At 39.5% G+C, this 21,118-nt stretch overlaps 1 protein-coding gene across 3 annotated transcripts in view; it reads left to right on the top strand.

The window, feature by feature from the left end:
• Positions 1–21,118, top strand: part of SLC25A26 (solute carrier family 25 member 26) — a 151,622-nt gene that overhangs the window by 8,875 nt on the left and 121,629 nt on the right. For all 3 annotated transcript variants that reach the window (XR_015794960.1, XR_015794961.1, XM_088134369.1), the window contains exons 2-5: positions 1,128–1,284; positions 6,060–6,169; positions 17,671–17,775; positions 19,436–19,483. Coding sequence is in view for 1 of the 3 variants with exons in the window: in XM_088134369.1 (XP_087990495.1) it covers positions 1,128–1,284; positions 6,060–6,169; positions 17,671–17,775; positions 19,436–19,483 (420 nt within the window). In the remaining 2 variants the exon portion in view is untranslated. The remainder of the gene's footprint in view (positions 1–1,127; positions 1,285–6,059; positions 6,170–17,670; positions 17,776–19,435; positions 19,484–21,118) is intronic.

The raw sequence follows: 21,118 nt of genomic DNA, 5'->3' as shown, positions 1-21,118 counted from the left end.
TGAGGCCTTAAGCTGACACCGCCCACCCCCCACTTTACAAAATTCACACTTTTTGTTCCATAAGCTTTCCTCTTTGTTCCAATAGAAGAGAATATATATAGCTCAGGGTTGAACTGTGGAGTCCTTGGTGCTCTCTGAGTTTGCCCTAATCAAGGAATTACCAAGGAGAATACTACACCTGCACCAACACTGGCAAGGCAAGCTACTGTATATAAACAGGGAGAAAACCCCACACAATCACTAGCACTGATGATGTTACCTAGTCGGGTAATGAAATGTCTGCAAGCAAACAACAAACTCAGAGAGCATCAAGGTCTCCTCTTTGTCTCAACTGAGACAGAAACAATAAGCAGAGACTTTATAATTCAGGGCTTAGCATAATGTCAATGAATAAATGTTAGCGATCTAATCGTGTCTTGTGGCTGTTAGTGCTGCATATTTATATTTCAGAACTGTTTCTTGTACTATTGGCACATCATGCTGACATCATATTTGCATATTGTAATGAGCTTTCCTGGATTTTACCATCAATATTGGAATAGCTTATTTGCTTCTGTCATTTCACCCAAACTAGAAAAGAGCAATTATGCCCAAGTGAAGTAATGATAAAACACTGAGTTATTTTTTTTTCTTCCCAAATGACACTACATGTTGCTGGAAATCTATAGCTCCCATTTATTTTCTTTTCAAATATTCAGTATAGGTATCTACTTTTGGCAATGTCATTCCCATGTGTGCTATTGTGCCATATTATAAAGTATATTTTAATTTGTTTGTATGCTTGTTTTGTTATTGTTACTGTGAACACCATTTTAGGTAGAGCAGAATGAGACAATAATAATTCTGGATCGTTACAAGTTAAAAATTACTTAAGCTTTCATTCTCTAGCATTAATAATCATTCTTCTTAATTTTTGCTTTACTTGAAAAGTTGGCTGTTTAATTCCTATTCTGAAAATGATGACATGGGATTGCTTAGTGGTCCAGAACAGAGCAGGAACTTAGATGTTGGGCCATCCATATCAAAGGCTGATTTTCAAATAAATTGGCTTATATAGTGTGTTCTTCACTTCTAGCAATATTCTTGCTTTTTTGTTAATAATGCCTTTTCTTGCTTGTCTTTTGAAGGCTGGTGGGCTAGCTGGTGTGTGCGTTGACCTGACATTATTTCCTTTGGATACAGTCAAAACTAGACTACAAAGTCCTCAAGGATTTAAGAAGGCTGGTGGCTTCCGTGGCATCTATGCTGGTGTTCCTTCTGCTGCCATAGGATCATTTCCCAATGGTAAGGCTTTCTGTACAACTGCCTTTCCCAGTTTTTATCCCAGACTGGTCTCCCTCTAACTGACCAGTGTTGAGAAGTCTGAGAGTTGACATCCACACATCTTTGGGACTCCAGGATGGGAATGTTGTCTTTATATTTATTTATATTTCAAATTTAATCACCTCCCATCTCACTCAGAGAGCGACTCTGGGCAGTTTACAATAGAAATAAGAATAAAATACAATAAAAATACAATAAAAACATTATTCATAAATAAATAAATATCTTTTGTTGTGTGCATTTATTGCTAGTAAGAAGCATATACATATAATTGCTTTTGAGCCATTATAACTCTTAAATTGCTTGGAGGCATCAAGGTGACGAGAGAAACAGTGCCATTGTTCAGACCTTTTGTTGATTTAGTTTGTCTGATATGCATTAATTATAGATTATAAGGATACATTTGTATATTTTCAGATGACTAAAGCAGGTCACATATACTACAAAGTTGAAGTCCTTTTAACAATCTACAAGGCAATTGTTATCTCCCATAGCAAATGCCAAGTTGGATTAGATTAAAGACCTATCTCTGTTACCATTGTGGCCAATCAGATGGCAATGATGAATCCATAAGCAGCAGGTGACTCTGATATAATAGCATTTGGTCATGTTCCAAATCAAGGGTATTTAGATGCATATTCCTTTAGTACTGGGTGTACTTGGTAGCTATGGTGACTAGCAGCTAAAACCTTATCCTGGATTAGTTTTTCTAAATCCCTTTTAAAGATTTGTGTTGTCATCACTACTACTTAGGGATAGAAGATTCCATAGTTTAATTATTTATGGAATGTGGAGTGAAGAAAGTAAGTGTTGAGTATAGGCTGAGGTTAGGAAGGAATGTCTTATCTAAGGCTTAACCTGATAGGTTAATGGTGGATATGAGATTCCCACTGGGGACTTTTTGATTCCTAGTTAGGCTTTCAGTCCCTGTTCCATACCAGCTGTCTTTCACACATTGCAGGTTGGTATTCTTTACCCATAGAATGCTGCCTTATACAAGCACAGGCTATTTATCCACCTGCCCAGTATGATTTGTTCTAAAAAACTGTAGCTGTCCAGTATCCTCTCATCATCTGAGTCCTTACTGTTTCAACAGGAGAGATTGGCAGTTGAATCTGACACTGCTCTAGAAACACTTCTCTTAAGATGATTTGAGAAGACAATGAGTTGCCCTCTAGATTTTAAAGACTGCTCTGGACCTGGATATTTGCTACTTCAATGTTGTCTTGCCCTTACCAACAGTGAAGCCCAGATCCCCCATGGACATTGTTTCTAGATCAGGCCTTTATGATTGGTGCTCATGTTACATAATCTCTGAAAACTAGATAAATTATCTAATATATTGGTTTTCCCTCTACATGCTTTGGACTGCAAAAACAAAACTGGTGGCTGTGCTTGGTTTGATGGGCTCTAGAAGAGCTGTCCAGTACAGAGAATTTGACCTGGAAGCGGGGGGGGGGAGGATAATACAACACTTGCCTATGATTCATTAAAGCAGCTGTACCTGCTTCCAGAATTGTGCAGCTACCTTAATAAGCTGCAGACACCAGTTACAATCACAGTCCAACATACTTCGAAGCACCTCTTCTGGTCTGAATTCAAAGTGTTTAAAAGTTCTAGTCACTATTATTGTGGATTTTTTTTTTCGCCATAAGAAGCACAGGAAGAGTTCTTACTATTTAAGTTGATAGGTTGTGGCTGGGAAACTGCTTGCTGAATGCATTTGGGCAGATGCTAAAGTCTGACCAGAGAAATTTATCTCACCCTTGAATAGTTAGCTTTGTATGATGTTCCAAGTGCTTTCTCTGTTCTTAGTGCATCTTTTTAAACACTATGTATATTGTTTTGTATAAAGCCTTAATATGTCTACTCTGGGAAGCCAGTTCAGATTCAAATTTCATTGGTGATTTTTGGCCAACCAATCTCAGAACTTTTAATGGCATAAAAGTGAAAGGAGGTCTCTGTTTATGCTGCTTTAAGGATAAAAATTCAATAACACATCTCAATCCATTTGAATAAGATAGCAAACCATGGTTTGTCAAGGACCTAGAAGTCATGATAGAAAGGTAGAATAGGAAGAAGGGTGTTTCTCATACGTGTGCCCCTTCCCGCTAATGAAAAAAGGGTTATAGCCCTGCTGATAGAACTGCCACAGTTCAGAGAAGAAGAAACAGTTTTACTGTGCAAGTGGATGCCTCCTTTGAGCAGTGTAGGGTTTCATCCTGTTTGATATTAACACCTGAACTTCTAACTTTCTTAAACTTAATTTTGCTTTTTAATTTTAATGAATGCAGCAGTGCTGTCATTCTTTCTAAGCTTTTTTTTTCTTCTGATGGTGGATATTAACATAAGTGTATAGAAACATCCTCAGGTATCTTTAACTTGCTAAGCTTTTCCTAAGATGTTAAATTTTTCTGTTTTTTTTTTTTAAATGTTCTCTGTCCTTATCTTCTTTTGGAGAAGATAAGCATCTTTTGATTAGCAACAGAGGGCAACAGATGTAGTCCTGAAAGAGAATTATCAATTGCTCCTTTTGGCAAGTCCACTATTTTTCTCTTGCACCATTTGCATTTTTAAATTCTGAACTTTGTCCTATTTTTAGGGATGCAGAAAAATTTACTTGAAGGCCTGTAGAGTTACAGAAAGCAACCTACAGTATAATATCAGGGGAGACAGATGCTTTGACTGTAGCTTTTGCCCGTGCGAAATACTGCTGCCATCTCATAATGCAGTCTTTCATTTTATGCTGCTTCATTAGTGCACTTACACTGCTGGTGAATTTTAGAACTAAAGAAAAGACATTTAAAATAACACCTGGGCCAAATTGCAAAATTGCTTGTATATGTGCTTTTTGAAGCAGAAGTCCTAAATTGCTTTAAAAACTTCTATGAGTGGAAAAAGACATGTGTTTTGATTTGATGCAAGAAGTAGAAATGGTTTATATGTATTCATTTTTGTCTCAGTGTATGGTGTGTATGTTTTTTTTTCCTCTTAGAAATTCCCATGCTAAATCCTTCAATTGCATTTTATATCCAGGGAACGTATGGAAGCTAGTTTGGTGATTCATTGAATGAAATAAGTGATAGAAATAAAGTAACATGTTACTCCGGTGAATCTTTGGGAGCTCACAGTCCCTAACATTGGGATTAGTCCCATTGTTTGACCAATACAGCAGTACTGTGTAGGAATTTTTTATATGTTATTTCGGCAGCATCAAAAAGTGTTGCTGTCTGAAGGTAGGACTTAAATCCTATTTGGATATTCTGCCTCTGGAGTAAGAGCGCCCTGGGTATTTTTCTCTTTAAAACTATTTAAAAATTGCTGGCTTCGGCTGAAACATATTAAGGCCAATGTTCAAAGGGACACAATTTTTCAAAAACCATTGAAAAATGTTTTAGTTCTAGAACATAGTGTTAGTAAGGTGGGATCCGGTGCTTTGGATCCAAAGCTGCGCAGGTGTATGGTAGCTGTATCATGTAATCAAGGACACAGCAGCAGTGCAACCCTGCCTGCTCAGAAGCATGTATTCATTCAGGGCTTATTCTCCTGGAATTACCAGGTGAGCCCAGGAAAAGGGACAGCTTCTTTAAGGAGCCATGGACAGATGCCACACACATCTCATACCCACTCTGAAACAGCTTTTTGGCTTTGGATCCAAAGTGCTGCTTGTGAGTAAGTAATTAATTAATTGTATTTGATTTATATTGCTGCCCATCTGGCTGCAGCGACGCTGGGCAGCTAAGTACAGATAAAAACACCGTTCAAAATTACAACAGAAACCAACCAATACATAAAATAGGTAAACACAGTCCAGTAAAGTAAAACACCCTGCAGGCTCCAACTAACTTCCTGAACCCCATCCCTGTGAACACATCCAGGTCTTTAAAGCTTTTCAGAAAGGTAGCAGGGCTGGGGCCAGTCTAATCTCAGGGGCATGGTATTCCACAGGGCAGGTGCAGCAACAGAAAAGGCCCATTTTCTTGGCCCCCAAGATGGCATTCTTTAATTGATGGGACCCACAGCATGCCTGTTTCTTGAAGAGAAGCTGTGTGTCTAGGAAGATCCCCAAATTGTGCACTGGTTTTGTTTGGGGCAATGTAACCCTATCCAGAACTAAAGATGGAAAGTCACTGGATCTGGATGGCCTTAACCCGGAAAGCCACACAATCTTGCTAGAGTTGAGCTGAAATCTGTTCTTCCTGATCCAGGTCCCCACAGCCTCCAGACACCAAGAAAGCATCACATTGTGTTTTTGCATTTGTTTTATTTCCAAGAAAACAATCATTTGACTTTTTTAGTTGTCTTATTATGTTTCCCTATTTTAAAGTTGTCATTTCTAGTTTTATCATTTTTGGACCCTGCTAACTTGAAAAAGAGAAAGGATGTTTTGCTAAAATTCCACCTCTGAAAGATTGTGTGTTAGATAGCAGGGGACCCCAGTCGTCTTGGTTGTTGGATATATCTGGCAATTTGACAACACGATGAGGACTCTCTTAGAGAGAGCTTCTTCATTCACAAAATGGCTGTCGTAGCAGGATGGCTACTTAAAAAACAAAACAGCTGGAGTGAGGGGAGAGGATGGATGGTACTATGGGAGATATTTGTAAATATGGTGGTTCCTACAGGCAAAGGGGACCACCTTCTTGTACTTGACGTTTACTGTATATTGTGGAAACATTGTATGTACTCATAGGGATTCTTAGGTGACTTAAGAGACATTCTATCTTGTGTTTCAGCTGCTGCCTTTTTTGTCACTTACGAATATACAAAAGCTGTCCTCCACACAGATGCATCTCCATATTTAGCTCCAATTATTCACATGTTGGCTGCCTCCTTTGGAGAAGTAGTAAGTAGAAGTTTATCTTTAGTGATATATGACTAGACAAGCCCATTGTTGTGATTTTTCCTACCTGCTGGAGTAACAGGGTAGGAGTATATAAGACAATAAAATGATTATGTAATGTTATAAAAATAATTAAAGCATATACTCATGATAGTATATAGTGTATTTAGCAGTTACATCAATGACAGTCTCAGACACTGTAGCCTCAGAGCCATATGACATCCCAATGCCAGGTAGAGCAGATAAGATTGTAGAAGATAACTAAAATTCAACAGCATCATGGTCAACTGTATCTCCTAGAAGAAGGATCCATAATTGTGGTTCTGCTATGAAATGGCCTTGTCTTATATCACTACTTCACAAGGCACAACAGCAATAATAAAACATGGATTCATCAATACTGATACATATATACCAGTATCAGTGAAAAAAGACCTTTACAGAATTGGCGTTGCATGGTCATAAAACTAAGCAACTACATTCTTCTTAAGAGGCAAGATCGGTTTGTTTTTAAGAGTAGTTTGTTCATTGCAATAGTCCATCTCTGAAGCTATTAGAATATGGATAAATCAATCTACACAATTCCAGTTGTGATTGGTTGATGGCTGGTTGATAGCTTAGTTCAGTGTTTTTCAACCTAAGCAACATTAAGATGTGTGGACCAGCTCCCACAATTCCTCAGCCAGCATGCTGGCTGAGGAATTGTGGGAATTGCAGTCCATGCATGTTAAAGTTGTTGAGGTTGAAAAACATTAGCCTAGTTGAAAATGTGCAATGCTCCTTCTTGTTACTAAGACTACCTATACTTCAGGAAATAACTTTGTACTGAAGAGAGCCATGTGGACCTGTTTCTTCCCACAAGTGAGCATCTGCCAGGAAGAGACCACCTACCCACAGTATTTCTGACTTCAGCTTATTGGGCATCACTACTACCTCCAGACACTTGCCTGGCTTTTTAGATAGAATAGACAAATGGTGGATGAGTTCTAATTTTTCTTCCCTAACTTACTGGTTGCAAATAGCTGAGCAGGAATCTGGATCCATGGTGTGCTGGTCTCAGAGCTGGCACAAGTGAGTGAGAATTTCTCTCTCTTGTTTCCTTCTCTCCTGCCAAATGCTATTGAACTATCTTTGATTCTCCTTTGTGTCCCAAATTGCACACAAAAGGGTAAAAATTGTAATTATAGCTTTATTGATTAGTCATTAGGCTTTAATCAAGCCACAACCACAGGGAAAGACTATTATTTGGTAAGCAGGCCTTAACTTTCAGCATTCCTTTCCCTCCCAACACTTTAATTGTGGGGCTATAACAAATGGCTGGTATATAGATATGCAGTAATAAGATGCAGGCACAAGCTAAGATTCCTGTGAAATTGCTGACTTGTGTTCTCATAATGTCTTCTTCATTGCAAAATCATGGCCCTACTCTATAGATTGTTCTGACTGAGCTGGATAGCAAGGTCTTTTATTGGCAGTTCCTTGTGAATTCTCATTAGGAGAGAGCTGACTTCTATCTTGTGGCTTGCTCTTGGAGAAGCCAGGCAATTGTGATGCTCTCTCTTTTAAGGAGGAACCATAACTGAGTAGCCCAGAGCATGCTTTCCCTACAGAAGATCCCAGATTGCTTGGGACCTGCCTGAAACCCAGAGCGCCACTATGGTCACTATAGACGGTACAAGTGGTTTAACTCTTTCATTCACAATAGAGCTTGTTTGGTTTTGGATTACCGTGTTGTGTGAACCCAGGTGCCTGGGTTTTTTGATTCAGCATGTTACGAGAGTCTAAAAAGTTGAGGTCTATTAAATAATTATTAAACAAACTATAGCTTGAACATTGCATCAGTCAAGCAATTTACCTGGCTTGAACAAGATACTAAGCTTTAAAGTATGGTTTACAAACCATAATGGCTAGATTCACATGGTGCTCCAAGCCATAATATAGCTTGTTTGAACATTGTATGAATTAGGCAGCCCAAAGCAGATGTCTCTGATCCAATATACAGTATAACAAAGGGACTGATATGACATGAGCAGTGGCTCTTGAATGAATCACATTAGGTTCTGAAATATTCATAAACTTTGGGGATTGTTCATGTTACAAAGATGCTAGGATTCTGCCAAGCTCCTGTGCAAGAGAGCAATTGACACTTTGTTAAAAGTGCTGGAGAAAAAATGAGATTCTGCCATTAGAACCTGGTGGAGAAAAAGAAGGACAGTTATACTGGGAGGAAACTCAAATGACAACTGCAGCTGGAAATTGCTTGTAAATAAAGATGAATGGAAGCAGAGAGTTACAGGCAATGCCAGCCGATTCATCACACAATTAAAGGCCTAAACCAGTGAATTAAGAACTGTCATCTATCTAAGCAGCTGCCTACATGGTTTTCATGGGAATCATATTCAGGCACGTTCCCTTCCTGTTTTTCCTACCCATATTGCTTCAGTTTATAGGATTTACTATATGTCTTTGGATGTTGTTCCCTCCTAATCCTTAAACCCCATGACTTTTTTTTTAAAGCGACAAACAGGATATTAGTGATATCATTTGCACAACATGACCTCTTGTGTTGTTAACAAAACTTTCACCAAAAGTTACCATAATTCCGGCAACAAGGATGGGTATTGTGTATGCCATATTAAATCATTATTATTTCAGCCTTAAAAATTTGTCACAAACTGACTAGTGACTACCAAAAAGGTGGTCTGCAGGATAAGATTTGAAAGCAGACAAAAATGCAGGAAGTTCATGATGTTTTACTTTGAGGAGCCTCCTTAAGGTAATAAAGTGTTTTTCCAGAATAATAAAAAAAAAGGAAGCCTATATTGTTCACAGCAATGGTTGTTGAACTGTATGACTCCTGTCCTTATATTGGGAAGGAACTTAATGTTGTGGTCTAACTGCAAGACTCTCCTCCCCTGTCCTGAATTATTAGAGCATGTGCAAAATGCCTAAACCACCAAGTCTATGCATATTTGAGAACAAAGAAGACAAACAGCTGTATGTCCATCATGAAATTAATGGCTACATCATTGCAGTAATGGGAATTGGAGAGAAGCAGTGAAAAAGTTTAATGTAGAGGCTACCCAGTATGTCTTCCTTTTTTCTATATGCTCCCACACCAGAGAGTTTTCTGATCTTCCTTGGTCTGAGTCTCATGCTTGAGGCCTCAAGACCACTTCTCCTTAAGGGGAGCTTATGTAGCTAATGCAACACCCAAAGTTTAATCTCTCTGGTATTTGAGGATGGGTCTTTTGAGAACTGCTGTGCTTGAGTGATTCATTCCCTAGCCGTGATATTTAAGGTTGACTCTGTTTGTTTGTTTGTCTTCTCAGGCCCCAGGTAGCTAGTCATCCCTTTGCTTTGATTATTTGGCCTTCCCATTTTATAGATGTGGAACAGAGAGTTAGAAGCAGGAAGCTCCTGGGTCCAAGCATGGTGGATGTTTTCTTTAATATTCTGCTCCTCTTGAAGAGCACTTCAGAATATGTTATTTCAACGTAATCCTTGTTGTGCTGCAGAATCTCCCTGGTTTTGTGGAGCTGGATGTCCCATTGATGCTACATGGACATGTAACAGCAACTGGATTGCAACAGTTCTCAAGAAGTACTTCTTTTGGATATCATTAGTTCTCATGGATTCTTTGTCATCCAATGGATGGCCACTTAGCCCCAAACTAAATGCAGCATGACCAGGATAGTTAAATATCCAGGATATATTTTTAAAAGTACCAATAGTAGGCATGGATATATATTTGTAGACTACTTTGAGATTGTAATCCTGGTTTGGTAGTAGATTTCAGCTCTTTGCCCCTTTCCCTGCTGTAGCTGTGACCTAGGTCATTATTCCCTCCCTTACAATTAATGTTTTCAGGATTTATTTTTTATTATTGGCCTTTTAGTTTAACTCTGAGAAGAGCTATTGTAGTATGATCACCAGCCACCTTTATCCAGGTGCTCCAAAACTGTTGGGACCATAACGCTCAGAATTGCCAAGCTAGCTTTAATGCCAGTGAGACTAATATGACTACAGTTTATATCTATTTTATTTGTTAGTTATATATGCCTTTCTTCTGGGACTTCAAGTCCCTGTATCTCACCCTCCCTCCTCCAAGTTTATTCCCATAATGATAACCCTGTGAAATGTGTTGGACTAAGTTACCCAGTGGACTTCCGTGGCTGCAAAGAGACCCAAATCTGAGTCTTTCTTGTCCTACAGAAAGGCTGCAACTTCTACAACATACCAGCTTATTACTTCAAGGGGAAGGATTGCTTCACCCTGGCAATGTCAGGACACAGAACGCACATTTTTGTCTGGGTCATAAAGCAGCAGCTTCATAGTTAGCTTTCACAACATGCTTTCTGATCACACCTCAGTCTGTCTCCTCTGATTAGGTGATGAGTTGATGTGATAAAAAAGAGTGACTGATGATATTGGCCTGTGATAACAAGTTCACGCCAAGCAAGTTAAATGATGAAATTTTACTGATGAAAACTGTGTTTTTGAGGCATACCTGTTTTGAAAAATTCTTGGGGATTTTTTTGGTAGAGGGTCTAATCTTCTGAGTGCTAAAAGAAAGGTTTATAACCTAAAGCTCAAGGTGAAATGTGCTTCACCAAATCAGATAGCAGAAATTATTGAAGGGATGAGGAGTAAACATATTATCCATATTTAAGATATTGTTGTAAACTATCATATTTTGGAATTCAGAAGTTAAGGGACTTCGTGGCTGATAACATAGCAGTGTTGAATTTTCTGTCCTTTTATCTATTTGGGGGTGATTTGTAGGAGATTTAAAGGGCAAAACAGATGCTTTAAGGCCCTGTGAATGCTTAACAGGCTTATTTTGTCTCTTATTTCTATAAAAAGCCACATTGCTGAAAATAGATAGTTTTTCTGCTGAATGTTTGGCAGCTTAGTTTAGGAGGTGCTTGGGCCAAATGGGGTTGGGGATTACATGCGGTCTCTGTGGCTTTCTGTTATTAGAATTTAGATTCATTTCATTGCCTGGTTCCCACAATGGGCAATGCAATTCAGGAGTTTCAGTTATGAATGCTTTTCAGTATATTGCCCAAGTGGGTTTTATTCAAAATTTTGTTTTCTGTAAGTCTAACATATCTGGACTGCAAAAATAGGAACAATCGCTAGATGGCATCAAAGACAGAAAACCCTTTCCAGACATCTAGTGGTTCTCTGGCTATTTGCAGCCCAGGTATGGTAACCCCCTCCCCCTGCCTTAGGTTAGTGCAGCAGTAGATCTTTTGAATCTCTCAAAATGTTATAATACTTTGCGGTACTATACAAGTATCACAATATTAAGGATGGTGTTTTCTGTGCTCTCCAGAAAGTTTTCATCTTTCTTGTCATTATTTGAATCTGCAAGGCACCTGTAATACTTTCTGAACCTTTAGTTATCTCAGATACTTTGCTGCACTTCCTTAAATAGTTATGTGTTTTTTGCCCTTCTTTTTAAAGAAAATCAGATATAACTTTGTCTTCCGAAGGGCGTTTGGGCCTAGATTCCATCTCACTTTGGTTATTGTTTGGTTTGTTAATTTTATTCTGTTCTATATTTTATTAGCTTGTGGACCTTTCTTTTATATTTATGTATTGTTTCTTGGGTACTTTATCTTGTAAACTACTGAGAGTCATTACGGATTTGGCAGTCTATAAATATGATTAATAAATAGATAAATTGTCACTTACAAAGGTAAATATTTTATTTATCAGTTCATTAGCTTTATATCCTGCCTTTCTTTCAAGAGTTTAAGGCAGAGTTGGTGGATAGAAGTCCCTCCTTTTATTTTTTTCTCACAATAGTCCTGTGAAATAGGTTGGATTGAGAGAGAGGGACTAGACCAAAGTTACTTGGTGACCTTTCATGGCTGAAGGGGGACTGAATCTGAGTCTTCCTAATTGTAAACCATCTCCTTAATCACTGTACTACAGGTCTATTAACACTCCAGACTACCACTGTATACTGTAAAAGTATTTAGAGCTCACCATGGGGGAGTTATGAAAGAGTTGTTAAGAGGAAAAGGAAGGAATGAGCTGTTAAGTGGAGGGACCTGGACAACACATTACACAGTCCAGAGATTGAAGGAAGTGTGAGAAAGAAACTCAAAATACATCCACCTTGATTTTGTTTAATATAAGATAGGACAGAGAGAAACTTGGACAGGTCTTCCAGATTCTGTTGTTGGACCCTGCACCAATAAAGTAGCATTCCTGGAATCCCTGGTGTCTGTTTCTTACCTGGCCAGCCTCAAAGGCTGATCTTGGGGTGGGGTATGGAGTTCCAGAGGGCAGGTGCTGGAACAGCGAGGGACCGCTTCCTGGGTCCTGTCATGTGACATTCCATAATAGATGGGATCCTTCTGATGGACTTAGTGGGGCAGGTAGAAACAGTTGGAGAGAGGCAGTCCCACAAATGTCCCAGCCCCATGCCCTGAAGGCTTTTATAGTAGCGTTTTGAATTGCACCTGGAAGAACACTGGAGGCCAGTGCAGCTGGCAGAGCAGAGGTATGCTCTGGGCATACTGAGCTATGACCATAATGTCCTACACTGCCACATTGTGGAACAGCTGAAACTTCAAGGGCAGTCCCATGTAGAGCTCATTGCAGTAATCACTCCTAAGGTGACCAAGGGTTGAGCGACCATGAATAGGACCTCCCAGTCCAGGAAAAGACACAAGCTGGTGTCCAAGTTGTAACTGTGCAAAGGCACCCTGTTCTCGGCTCCAGTGTAAAATAGCCTGGCTTGTATCAATTTGACTCAAAGTATTTGCCTTATGTTAGCATCTTCTACAGCATTTTGCGATTTGGCATTTTAATATAAACTTAAATAAATCCATAAATAATGTGGATCTTTGTTTTCCTTTGCAGTAATTAACATCAAATCTGTACATTTATGCTTGGCCTTTATTAATGTACTGATATGCGCTTGGAGGGCTTAACATATTTCTCTGCTCCCTGAAAGAGCCTTCTAAAGTGAAACAGTATTGTCATCTACAGTATATTTCCAGTAAGAGAATGATGCTATGGAAGTTACTACTTTCTGTCATTACAATGGAGATTGCAATAGTCATGTGCATTCTTTCCAGTGTTATTGCAAAACATTTGAAAGTGCCCATCTTTTCCAACAGAAATAAATAGACCTGGACATATGCAATAATGAAATCCTGATCGCTAGATGGCAGTATTGACACATATATTGAATAATAAAATCTTTAAGGCACATGTTCCTTTGACAAATCAATAATGTTTTGCTACAAAAATCAAATATGCATATACTCACCTCCATGTACTTACTTACCTGTTTTCTAGGTAGGATAGGTTATCCATTGATACCTTTACAAACCCTAGGATTGTACAGATATGCACGTAGGAAGTCCGGGCAAAGCAAAAGAAAGCATTTTCTTGTACAGTGTACAGATTTGGATCCAGCATCCCTGTAAATAAAACTCCACTTTCATGAGATTCCTATTAGAAGAAAGGGGAAGACACTTTGGTTGACAATTTTCTCCCACACCCCCACTTCAGACCCTAAAGAAAGCTGTTCTGGGTGGCTGGGAGATTTTTCTGGAATAATGCAGGAGTTGCCATAGAGGACTGCAAAGGGAAGAAGAATTAGGCAAAGTCATCTTCCCTCCTTCCTCCACAAGATCTCAGCCTGTTCTGCAAATGGTGTGTATCCTCTAGTTTTCAGGGATGCTGCAAAGCCTTAATATGGTTAGTTTGGCTTTGTCTAAATGTATTGCATGAAATCAACATTGCAGTTAATAAACAATGGGTGATGGTTTAGAGCAACGTATGAGTCAGGCCTCGTGGCATCTTCAATGAAATCAGTTAAGCAAAACTTGGCTTAGAGGAGTGTGTGAACCCAGTCTCTGAATCCACCCAGGGTGAATGAAATTCACTGCCACAAGATGTGATTGTAATCATGAGTTCACATATTTCCAAACAAGACTTGCTGGATGGGATATAGAAGATATGTCTATCAACAACTTTCAGCCATAGCAGCAACATTTATTACTTTATTTAGTATATTTATATACTGTGCACTCTCAGCAGGGCCAGCTCACAATCATTTCTAGCAAATACAATAAATAACAAATCTGAAAAATAAGATATTTTGATATATGCAACCTTTTAACATATAGCAATATAATAAGAACATCCCAACTGTATATAAAAGTAATGTACATTTTCAGTCTCACTAATTTTTAAAAGCAATTGCTGAGAAATGAACAAATCATGGCTGCTGCTTTCAAGCCCTGTGGAGTGGGTTTTCCAGAAGCATCTAGCTAGCCACAATGAGATTAGAATGCTGTATAAAGTGGCTTAGCTCTGGAGAATTCAGTGCTCATGCTTAATCCTGCATTTTCTCTCCAGTTTGGGATAAGATCAGTTTAGGATCTTCCCTTGCTGCTAAACTTGCAGTAAGGGTATTCCTTCTTCTGTCCAACCATCTGATTGTCTCTTGAAGTTAGTTCTGTCTATCTGTCACTGTGATTGGTTATGCCATAAGGCAATAATCACAGCTGCCATGTAGCACTCTTGAAATTCCAAATGGGTCTACCGGTAAAAAAAAAAATTGGGTGAGCCTTAGCACTCTCTTCCAGCCACAATAAGCACTGCTCAGGGCTCTTCTGAGAAAGAATGGTATGGAAATAAGTTAATAGTGAAACATATATACAGTATCCTGTGTATTAAAACATTTAAGCATCTGTATTATATGCATTAGTGGTAAAAGCTTCACCAAACAATGCTGACCCTTCTCAATACAAGTAGTCCTTGCTTAACAACAGTAATTGGGATTGGCAACTCTGTCACTAAGCGTGATGTCATGTGACCGCGCCAACTTATGATGGCAGTTGCAGCAATTCTGGTTGCTGTTGTTAGATAAATCCAGCATGGTTGTTAGGCATGTTGTCATGTGATCGCCATTTGTGACCTCCTGCCAGCTTCCCCATTGATTTCCTTGTCAGAAGCTGGCAGTGAAGGTCGCAAATGGCGATCAAGTGACCATGGGACTCTACGACTGTCATAATTGTGAGCTGATTGGCAAGCCCCCAATGCCACAGTGGGTGCCTTGGATCCCCTTGGTAGGTGAGATTGGCTTTCATCTGCAGAATTTCTGAAGTCTTTTTCCTCTAGTCGAAGGAATTATATATATATATATTTTAAAAAACCCCTTAATATAAGGATATTGTATGTTATGAAGTAGGAAGTTCTGTTAGTATTTATGCCTAACTACAAAAAAAATGTTGTCAGTTCTTATTTCCTTAGCAACATTTGGATTGCTTTGTTGTGTTTGACCACAGGATTGAAAAAAGCCCATGACCTTTTTTTTTAGACCCTTTTTAGAATGACATTTGGATATTGGCACATCTGCTTCCTTGCTTGTGCTCTTGATGAGTTTATGCACTGAATACATTTCACAGATACTTCCAGACTTGCAGCAAGGTATCTAAAAATGCCACATACTATAATAACTTATACCTAATACTAGGTTCTGAGTTAGGGTATCTAAACGTTGAAGGCTATAGGTTGTCCCATAGGGGTGAGTGCTAGTGGGACTTGCTTCCAAATAAGTATGTGTTAGAACTGGGCTAGCAATATAATTTGCACATTTGTGTATAACAGCAATGGCGAACCTTTTGGGCTCGGCATGTCAAAAATTTGAAAAATGCCTAACTTGACTCTGCTGATGTGTCACCCCCCCCAAACAAAAGAGAAATAATTCTTTACATATTCATTTATTTTAAAAAAAATACAGTCCAATCATTTGTGGTGCTATGTATTATATAAAGAAACATCAGATACTTACAAAAATGAAAGACAAGTAAAACAAATTCAGTTTCTTTGGTAACTCAAACAGGGAGAACAGTTGTTGTTGGGTGTTGGTGAATGCTGGCATGTCACCTTTGACATATGTATCATAGGTTCGCCATCACTGGTGTATATTTTCTTCACTTAGTCGCTAATGAGCTGAAAAGCAATCAGAGAATGATCTGTCCATGGCAATGGACTGATGTAAATGTCCTTTATTGCCGGATTACATCACAACTGCCCCAAGACTAAACAGGATCTAATGTACAGCCATTGGTATGCGTCGGACCATCAGTGACTTGGGCAGGTCCATAGTTTCCATGGAGGCCACAGACTCCTGAACCGCCTGGAACTCAATGCCACTAGGTGGCAGATAAAAATCTCCAAGCACTATTAGCACTGTTGCCAACCCAGTCCCAAAATCAATCAGTTCAGGGAAAGTGGTATACCCAATTGCTCCCTTAACCCCAAGTTCAACCAAAGCGACTCACATCCATTTATTTGCGGAGTGGAGCCTCTGAAAACCTGTAATGGATCACAGATGACAACAGCAACCCCTCCTCCTCTTCCCTGGGACCTTGGCTGGTGTAGAACCTGAAATCTGGGTGGGCACAAGTCCAAGAGAGGTACAGTCCCCTCTGAGCTCAACCAGTGTGAAGGAATGGTTGGGTGAAGGCTGCGCTCGGGGAGATAAGCATTCCCTTAGCCCCCAACAGGAGTGTGGGAAGTTTAAGAAGATGAGACTGGTACCACCCTAAGGAATTCACGGTGTTCTGGCTTGCTGGCTTGGGAAGTTAGATTCAGTCTGGAGAGATTTCTGTCTTGAGGTGGAAGCTAATAAACGCAACAGAACTGTATCTGCACTGTCTTGTGGAGTTCTTTGGGCTGAACCTGACAACCAGGACTTGGTTAAACATGCCAGATCAGCACCCTCATCCACAATTAAATCATGAGTGATGGCAGCTGGTTACATACCGACATGGCATTCAGTGGCAGCAGCCAGAGCCCAGGTCAACTGTGGATCCAATAGCTGGGTGCTGAGGGTGAAAGCTAGGGGTCAGACAGCGGGACCGCTTTTAAGCACTGGGCCTGGTGTTCCAAGGTGCAGCCTGTTTCAGGGTTCCTGCCATACCTCCCTCTGTCTGTCACTGTTGTGATGATCCTGCCTACCTTCTCAGCTCCTTCATCCCTCTCTCACGCATCACTTCTGCTCCCAGGCTAAGACATATTCCCCCCCCCTCCACCACGCACATACTCAGACCAAGTCCCTACAACCCACTCTGCCACACCTAGCTGTACCTGCTCAAGCAGTCAGTAGTCTTAGAGGTCAAACCTTTGCAGGAGAAGACCACCTGTGTCTTACCGCCCCACCCTCTATAACCCTTTAAAGGTGGAAAGCGCAGAAGAGACTAACCCAGTCCAAAAGGCCCAAGGCAGCTGTGTCTCCATGGCTAGAGGGGGAAGCAGCCAGAGATCAGGGTCTGGGGAAGGCCACCCATCACATCCTCTGTGTCTGTCCCATTGCCACATCATCACCAGTCTCAGAGCCCTGTAGTCCACAGTGCTAGTCCCCCACTGCTGACCTCAAGACCACTGGCTTCTTGGCCACTGCAGTCCTTGCCAGGCCTGGCAGCTCCACTGAGTCTTACTCAAAATTATATTGTTTTTTTCAGGTTGCTTGTCTAATACGAGTTCCTGCTGAAGTTGTGAAACAAAGAGCACAGGTGTCTCCGACTTCCAGCACCTTACAGATCCTTTCTAAAACCATCTATGATGAGGTAAAGGCTGAAGAAAATTTGGGGGGGAGGTCCCCAATTTACTGGGCCTGAACAAATAATATATTCTGGGAAGTCCCTAACTTTTGGGGGTTGAGGGGTACATCATCATAAGGACATGTTGTGAGCACTTTAGAAAAATGGGAGTGGGGGGATTTGGTCACTCCCAAAATGGCTGCCATCTTTATACTTTGCATTGGGGCACATACTTCCCAGCTCTCACTTGTTTTGATTTGCAGGTGCCTATTTTGTTAAACTAATAAAGCTTTATTAGGTCAGAACACATTGCTCTTGTTACTCGTCGCAAGATCCTAACTGCTTCTTAATTGGAATTCTAGGTGAAAGTGAGGGACAGTATCTCACTGAACTGTGTGCGTGTACTTTCCTTGAATAAACTCCCTCCGTTGACCAAGGCTGCAGATTTAGCAACCTCAGGATGCCCAGTTTCAGCTGTCTGCAAGCTGCTGCAGGTTGCTAAATGTGCAGCCTTGGTCAACGGAGGGAGTTTATTCAAGGAAAGTACACACACACAGTTCAGTGAGATACTGTCCCTCACTTTCACCTAGAATTCCAATTAAGAAGCAGTTAGCATCTTGCGACGAGTAACAAGAGCAGTGTGTTCTGACCTAATAAAGCTTTATTAGTTTAACAAAATAGGCACCTGCACACTTGCACACATTCTCATCCCCACTTATCTCTCGTTATTAGAGCTGGCCAAGCACCAGTATGAAAGAAGGGGAAGCTCTTATCCAGATAAGAAGTATTCAGCCTCCACTTTCTCTTTTAAGACTTTTGTAGTTGGCGTTGCTGGGCAGAATCTCACTGTGCACAACACTGATGGATTAATTGCCACTTGTTGGTTTGTCTCTCCAGCTGGCTTCCTCAGGTGTTTGCTTTTTCTCCCCAATCCTCCTTGAAATGCATATGTGATACACATACTTTCAGATAATGGTGACTGTCTTTGTATAGTGTTGAGTGTATAATGACTGTCTAACCTTCCAGAAGTTTTATTTTTCTTTATTACAGCAGTTGGGGACACTTGGCTGAGGCAGCCAACTTAAAAAAAAATCTTCAGGGTACTTATGGGGAATTCTTGGCAGTAAAAAAGATGCTAGAGACTGGTGTAGCATGTCATACTGTTTTTGGTTTTAATCAGAATTTAATTGAATTAACTTATTTAATTATTACAATTTTAATGTAATTAAATTGTTTCTAGGTTATTAGATATGATTTAAACTAATTGAATATTATTTTAATTATTACATTGTAAAGTAGCTGACAATGGAAACAAAATAGAAAATATAAAACATAGTGACAATAAAATTAGTACAGTTAAAAGCAATATATGTAATTTTTCCTAAATGTAGCTTACTTTTTTAATGATATATATTTTGAATAGCTAATGATTCTAAGTGTCAGCAATAAATTCTTTCTCTTCTGGTTCTTCTAGGTTACTAACTATATATTATCCCTTCAATGATGAACACATTTAAAAGTGGGGATAAAACTCAAGAAGTCAATATGTAGTGTGTTTATAATCAATATTGTCAATTTCCTGGAAGCCTCAGTAAAGCTGTTCTGCTTGTCATGTAATCCTCAATACATTTGCAGCCTTTCCTAACAATTTGCAATAGTTGATGGGTTTTCTTTGTTGATTTTTTAGGGTATCCTAGGACTCTACCGAGGTTATAAAAGCACAGTATTAAGAGAGGTAACACAATTTACTTTTCCACTTCATTTAAAAAAAAAAAAAAAAATTTGATAAGGAATATATTACAAATGCTCCTTCACCGGATGAAAACAAGCCTCACTGAGGAAGAGATTGCATTGTAAACTTCATTGTACTTCATTTTGTATATTGCCCTGAGACTTTCAGTTATAGCATGATTTAGAGACTGGATGAATAAATGAATAATATTAATAAGAAAACTGTTAATATGATTAATCCTGACATTGCATTGAATACATTCTCTATTATGGAATGGCTTGACCTGGCAACCTTATTGCAGACTTCCTAACATCTGACATTTTAACTTGTGTATATATTTAAGTAGCAAAATACTAATTATGGCATGTTCTAGGCGACTGAATTGAACAGGGCCCTCAAATTCAAAATGAAATGAAGAGTGATACAGAAATGCTTCAGATAAATTAAATGCTAACTTATTAGGGGTATCTTCCTTCCTTGCTAACAAAGAAGCTAATTAAGGAAACAATCTGGATTTAATTAAAAAGTATAATTTGTTCCATAGCTCAAATCCAGGTTAACTGTCTTAATTTGCAGTGATCTGAGTTGAGCCATTGATACTAGCAATTTTTTTTACCATCAATAATCTATTTTTAAAAATATATGATTTATATAGCTGTCCATCTCGCCCAAGTGACTCTGGGCAGTTTACAAGATTAAAACAAACAAACCCACCAAACATAACCTCCCTCCCCAGCACCCAAGGATAACTCACTCATCATCAATAGTAGCGTAGCAGAATTCATCTACCCCCTGACCCAAATGCCTGGGGAAACAGCCAGGTCTTCAATGCCTTGCAAAAGGCTAACAGGGTTGGGATTTGGGAGTGAACATAGAGTGAATTCAATGAAAGTGAAAAACTAGCTCTAATAAAAAAGCACAAAAGGATGCTTCCAGGTCAAGTGACTAAGTTCACCTCTGTTATGTTGCATTTATGAGCTGCAGTAGTTTTTCCTTGATTCAAAAGTACCTGTTCCCTCATTCTCATTCTCTTGTATTCTTAAAAAAAAAAAAAAGTCCAGTCCCACCACAACTTTTCTGTACATAGAAGGGTTAGGATTTGGTGGCATTCTCACTGGAGAAAAGAGGAAGGTATCCCTAACACTGCCTTTCACACAATATGGAAGAATACAGAGAAGCAGGAATCTGCGCAAATGACCTCTTCCTTCTCTTTCTCTAACACAGTGTTGTCCAAACTTGGCCACTTTAAGATGAGTGGACTTCAACTCCCAGAATTCCACAGCCAGTATTCTGGGAGTTGAAATCCACTCATCTTAAAGTGGCCAAGTTTGGACAACACTGCTCTAACAGAAGCAGAAATAGAATTCCACTTGCTGGTTTGCAGGATCCAGAGAAGTGGGGAAGAAATTAGATGTCCCTCTTCATCCTCACCTCGACTTATTTCACCTCTGAAATCACTGTCAATAGTTAGGTGGCTCTTTCAGATGAAATGAGTTGGTGTATGAGGCAATCATCCAGCCTTTTTGCCAATGCTTTTCTAGATCCTAATTGTATATGATTGCAACGGCAGGGTTTATTTGGCTTGTAAAGCTGTACATGTAAGTGACAACTGTAAGTGATATATAATCCATAAAGGGA

Source organism: Python bivittatus, unplaced genomic scaffold (assembly GCF_059951505.1).
Source record: "Python bivittatus isolate LINGU-HERP-01145 unplaced genomic scaffold, Pbiv_v1 ctg000080_np1212, whole genome shotgun sequence".
NCBI lineage: Eukaryota > Metazoa > Chordata > Lepidosauria > Squamata > Pythonidae > Python > Python bivittatus.
This window is presented reverse-complemented; position numbering and strand designations above follow the sequence as displayed.